Genomic DNA, 6000 nt, shown 5'->3' on the forward strand with positions numbered 1-6000 from the left:
TTTCTCATTTATTGAAGTAGATCCAGTCTTTTTAAGATTGATGTACAAAAAAGTTGAGTTGAAATGAGGGCAGTATATCAAAGGTCCTAGCCCCAAGAAAAGTATAACCCAACCTTTCCATACTATCCATATTGCCCTATATTTAATGCAAAGTGAAGCACCATGCACACTCAGACAGGCTATGAACAAAGTCTAGCACTGTACCAAACCTCTCACCAAGAAAGCTAGCATGTAATTGCACAGGATATGTATGTCTGTCTGGCCAGGTATTCCAATGTATAGTACAATCTTCAGTGTGGAAGAATCTCCAACAATAGGTTGTGGCAATTCTATGCTTAGCAACATAAGCATCGCCAAATAAAACTCGTTTGGGCAATTCTGTGCTAAGCCACATAAGCATCTCCAAGGAACTCGTTGTTTCAACGGCAATGTGCTTTTCCAGATTCAGTTAATTCCTGTCCACCAATTTAATGGTGCCATTTTTCATTGAAAAGTTGGCCAACCCATGGAGCCAGTAAAATACATTTAGGATCCAGCACATTTGCATAACATTTCAAACACACTCTTCCAAATGTTTTTACTGACCAAGAATAGGTTGCAATAAACACAAATTCAAATCATGATGCCTCCAAAAAAGCACAACAAAATGGGAGACACCCACAATGCATAAAATAAACAAATAAACCTTCACAAGGACAAGGATGAATACAAAAGCATGAATACTTACGGATCAGCATGCTGTATGCGACATAACTCACAGTAAAACTTGGGTGGGTGATCTTCTTTTGTGACATCCTTGTCTGGGATTACTACACAGTCCGTATGTTGCCAAATCATGCAGTTGCGATCATCACACTAGCACCATTAAAGATCTAAAATGAGAAGTATGCCTCATGCTTAGCATTAAGCGCGTCTTGCTAACAGTTTGAACATCCAGAAGCTTCAACTTAGTCAATATGAGAATCTTGTAAAGCAACATCAAGCTAGGACAGAAAACAGCTACCTGAACCATAGCAGCAGATTCCATCGAATTTCTACAAGGACACCGAGTCTTTAACTCGACATGGTTGAACACTTCACCTTGCTCACTGGATCGAACCAACCCATTTGTGCCAACCACTGTTGCCAAGTCAGCTGCCCCAGATCGGCGCATCCTGGAAAAAGCATGACTGAAACGTTTTGAACCATGCACACAGTATGCAGAGTCCAGACAGCTTAATAAAAAGGGACCCCGGCCCAGTGAACATGTGAAATGTTTTGATTTCTACCAGGGTTCAAAATCCCTTATAAATCTGACCTGGAAATTTTGAATGACCTAGGGGATGGTTGTGTTATACATGCACTCAGGCAAGATGTTACAAACTACAAGCACTACCAGACTGGCAAGCAAATAAAGTGAAATTTTCCAAATTAACAGAGGTAAACTCCTATTCCATAACAGCTCCCCAGGTAACAAAAAACCTGTGGATTAAAGGAAGCAATGTCTGCTAACACAGATTCTGCCGCCAACCTGCCAAATCAGCTATCCAACAAAAGGTAATACTGAACGGGTATAACTCAGTCATGCTAGCCAGATAGCAAAAATGGCAAATGAAAGATAACTATAATGCTGACTAAACTCCAGCGTCAATCCTGCTGGAGTTTCCTATCCTGATCGGTGTAAGCCACCACTGTTTAGTCTGGTTAGTGTTTAGTCCTGAACCTACCTTCACTCGAGACAGTGAACAGAGAAACTAGACAAATGTTTTAAGATAGCCCCCCTCTGCTTCCACAGTTGCCATGGCGGTGAATGAAATAAAAATGATCTGAAAGTGACTCTGGCTCCAAATATGCAACACACAGCTCAACAATAGTATTCATGAAGAGATGTTGTAAACCTGCTAAAACCCGAACAGAATCCACAGGCTATACTCCTGGAAGGAAACACTCAAAGCTAGACCCTTGGCACCGTTCCTTCGGTTTTCAATACTTGCTTCCATTACCAACCTGTGACATCTTTCTGCATGTGTATTGGCATCACTCACCTGAGTCTGATGTCAGTTTCCATATGTCTGCAAGTAGCAGTGATCAACAACTCATCTGCTGGGAAATTTTCACTCAAACTGATTTTTAATCTGTCTTGCTACAGATTCATTCAAACTCAGTCCTTGGCTGCAATTTTTTCCCTGCATTATAAGTTCTGCTCCATAACCTTCAGGGTTCAGTCTCCAGCAGCTATTCACTAACCACCTACGTTCTACCCACCACCTGTTCCATGTTGCTGCAGCTGTCTGTTTAGTGGTGTACTGTTGCGGGCGTGATTAAACCCAAGCATCACTCACTCCCCATTCAGCATGTGTAGAGTTGCAAAGTTGGAAACCTGGAGCTTTGTACTCAACTGTGCATTGGAAATGCATCAAGTATTTCAGTATTGTTCAGCAGCTTGTTTCTGTCTAACCATGTTGTGAGCAGTCCAGACCCAAATGTGAGTTGACACCATGCACAAAGTGCTCAAGTGTTCGATTGCAAAAAGAGACCCCTTCAACAGTGCAAAGCTCTTCAGAAAACAATCATCAATCACCATGACTGAGCACTGTCTGCTTCAGCCTTCAGCAACTCATTGCCATGATAAGCAGCAACTTAGGTCAAAAGAATGTTATACCATATGAAGGCATAGCACATATATCAAAGGTTGGCCTCCATAAGACAAAATATTCAACCAAGTGCTATCTCGTTTATGTTATTATCAAACACATCAGCTAGTGGGAAAATCACAAGTCGGAATAGAGGCGAGCACAAAGTAAACAACTAATTATTAATTTGGCTGCAAATGTGGCAGAATCAAACCTGAAAACCTCATCTATCACTTTTGCCACTTGCTCACGGTTCAGGATAAGCCTGCTCGGTATAATTTCAGTCTTCAAACCTGCGAGTAAAGGACAAACAGTTATAAGTATCAAACAAAAAAGGACCTCCTCACTACTAGTAAGAAAAGTGGGTGTACCTTTGAGTACAGTCTGCCTCCTGTCTGGTGTGAGAATCACAGCCATTATCTTATCTATTAGTACCTGCATAAATGTCACAGCACAGTAGAATTTGATTCCGTTATAGCAAAAATCTGTGACTAGCATGGATTCGGCCAAAAAGCCTGGCATGGCCAAAATTATTATGTACGAGCCTTCACCTGTTTCTTGCCTTGCTTAGGGGCACCAATCTTTGTAAGAACGTCCTTCAGCTCTTTTAAACGGAATGTTTCCAACTTTTTCTGCATATTTAACAAACCCAAAGCTCAAAGCCAAAACTTGGCCCCTTCTTCAAATCATTGCATCTCATTACTCCATTTCTGTGTGAATGGATCAAATAAACCGTGGATATTCAGTGCCTTGTCCAAAATTAGTCAAAACTATCTAAGCTTCTCCGAGGTAAACATCAACTGGTGGATGTTCTGGTCGGTCAATTATCTACTTTCAAAGTGGCCTGGTGCAACGGCCTTGCAACTAAGTACAATTCGCAAAAGAAGTGCACACTGATAATTTCATGTAAGAATAACTGAAGCAAGTGGCTGACTTGACATACAAAAGCAATCGAATGTCCTCTAGGTGCATCTAATTCAAAAACGCCGGTTGAAGCATAACGCAATGGCAAGAAAACCAGAAGGAAGTAAAAAACCCTACCTTACACTCCACAGCCAAGTCATCCATCGCGTGGAGAAAGTTGAACTGCCGTGTGGATTCCATCAACGGGAAGCCGCTAGAGTCCCATTGGCAAGGAAGCAAGCTTGGATCGTATGCACGTTCGTTAAAAAGTTCACATCCCCATGCGTCGCTTGCACAATCACTCGCCGGGGTGCTTCTTTCCTTCGCGCGCAGAAAAACGGGAAGAAGCAAGGAGACGGAGGACGAGAAAATCTGCAGGAACCTGTTCAGAAAAGGCCGAAGGTAATGTGAGCTTGAGAGGTCAAGGCTATGGCGGAAAGAGAGGAAAGGGTAAGAAAGAGGAGAGAGGGGGGCGGGGGGGGCCGGGGCTAAAGGCAAAGGTAGGGAGTATGAGAGATTTGCTGATAATCAATGGTAATGGTAATGGTGAGACGGAAGAAGGCAGTCCGTAAAGGGGGATGATGATGTTGAGGCCAAGGCATGGATGGAAAAGGCAAAAGGAGAGAACGGAGACAAGAGTAAAGCAAGCCTTATAGAATAGAAAAGGAAAAAAATAACAGATAGTGATATAAAAAACTAGACTTGGTCTGATGTGAACAGGCCCAAACACAAGCCACATTTTCTTACAACCCCCCCTAGACCTTTCTCACATTTAAGCAAGGCTCACTCTTCTCACGCAAGTTTTTATGGGCTCAGAGGCCTCCTTTGCACCTTCAACATAAGGCCCTCAACACCGCTATTGCTTTGGACAACAACAAATACATCAGTAACACTTCCCTTATGTCCTATATCATTGAGATCATCATATCGGGTGCTCTGCAAATCGCTTATTTTATGCTTCATATCCTTGGTATCGCCATTTTGAATCTATTAGTTTGGACAACAACAAATGCATCAGTAACGCTTCCCTTATGTCCTATATCCTTGAGATCATCATATCAGGTGCTCTACAAAACTCTTACTTCATGCTTCGTATCCTTGGTATCGCTATTTTGAATCTAGTTGCATGCTTGTGAGAAAACGTGACGACATTGCGCAAGGTTGTCAAATCGTTCCATCATATTCATGCTTTTGAGGTTAACATCCACTTTGCGTTCACATTACCTGAGATCACAATATTGGGTGCATGGAAGAGCGCTTACTTTATGCTTCATATCCTTACTATCAAATATTTTGAATCCATTAGCATGCTTGTCAAAAAACAAAATGACGCCACACAAGGTTGTCAATTTTCTCCATCATATTCATGCTTTGAAGTTAACAATCCATTGTATGTTTGCATGCATGGACCATTCATCCCAAGGGTCTCAACACGAAAAATATCATCCTACTTTATTCTTACTTTTGGACAAAAGGGCTCTTCCTACATTCCAATGATTTAAGCATTTTCGATATCTCTATAGTCTTTGTTACTATGGCGGAGGAAACAAGTTATCAGTTTGCTCAACATATGCTAGCACATGCAATCATCACATCACATAGCTATTAAAACTAAAATAGCACATTGTCCCTCTTTCACCTCTTGTCCTTGAGCTCTGATGTGTAAACCTTTTGAGGTTAAAGCACCCAAATGAGATGTTTTGTATGGCAACATACCATATCAAGTAGGTGACAATCATAGTTGTTAACTTTTGGCATGGTTTCATGATTGCAACCAATCGCTTGTAAGTGACCTTCAAAGGCCTAAGTGGTTTGAGTCACACATAAGAGTCATGTCAATGGGGCATAGGCAATGTGGTTTGAGCACATGGTTGTTACAAGCTGTGTGAGTTCAACCCTCCATAGCGATGCATATCTATCAATGTGTACAACCACAATTCCAAAATGTTTGCTTATTGAAGGTTTTACCTTATACCCTTGATTAACCTAACCCAAATGGCTTGAGCATGCGAGTGTGTAAGAAAGTATGTGAGTTCACCCTTGGGTTCATTCACAATGATACGTATCTATTAGCTTGCATAGTCATGGCTCCAATTTATTTGATTATTGAAGGTTGTACTCGATACCCTCGGCCCACCTATATAACAATCACATAAACTTGTTTCAAACCTCGAGTCTAAATAACTTTTCTCATTTTGCTTTTAAAAACTGTCATATGATAGTGTCATAATAATTTTTTGTGCATTCATCAAACAAAGGGTGGGTATAGAATGATCCCTATATATCAACCACAATTCATTTCAGACTTGTTTTATATCCCAATATTCAATATCATCTTTTAATAGTGCCATGTTGTAAATGTTCAGATAATTTGCAATTATTATTTTTTCTTTGGTTTTTGCTTCAAAAATGCACTAGAGATTTCTTCAAACCATACTATCCCTTCAATCATCGATTAATCAAGTGGATACATCATCATTTTGCC

General features: G+C 40.9%; 1 protein-coding gene across 1 annotated transcript in view; it reads right to left on the reverse strand.

Annotated features, from left to right (window-relative positions):
- Positions 1–4120, reverse strand: part of LOC148035774 (E3 SUMO-protein ligase SIZ1-like) — a 70517-nt gene extending 66397 nt beyond the window's left edge. Inside the window, exons 1-6 of the mRNA XM_087677789.1 lie at positions 3654–4120; positions 3164–3244; positions 2984–3047; positions 2827–2905; positions 1004–1154; positions 728–855 (exon numbers count right to left, since the gene is read on the reverse strand). Coding sequence (XP_087533915.1) covers positions 728–855; positions 1004–1154; positions 2827–2905; positions 2984–3047; positions 3164–3244; positions 3654–3716 — 566 coding nt within the window. The 5' untranslated portion in view covers positions 3717–4120. The remainder of the gene's footprint in view (positions 1–727; positions 856–1003; positions 1155–2826; positions 2906–2983; positions 3048–3163; positions 3245–3653) is intronic.
- Between the last annotated feature and the right edge of the window lie 1880 nt (positions 4121–6000).

This window comes from Lygodium microphyllum, chromosome 5 (genome assembly GCF_053477565.2).
Source record: "Lygodium microphyllum isolate KBCC chromosome 5, Lygodium_microphyllum_v1.1.10, whole genome shotgun sequence".
Lineage (NCBI taxonomy): Eukaryota > Viridiplantae > Streptophyta > Polypodiopsida > Schizaeales > Lygodiaceae > Lygodium > Lygodium microphyllum.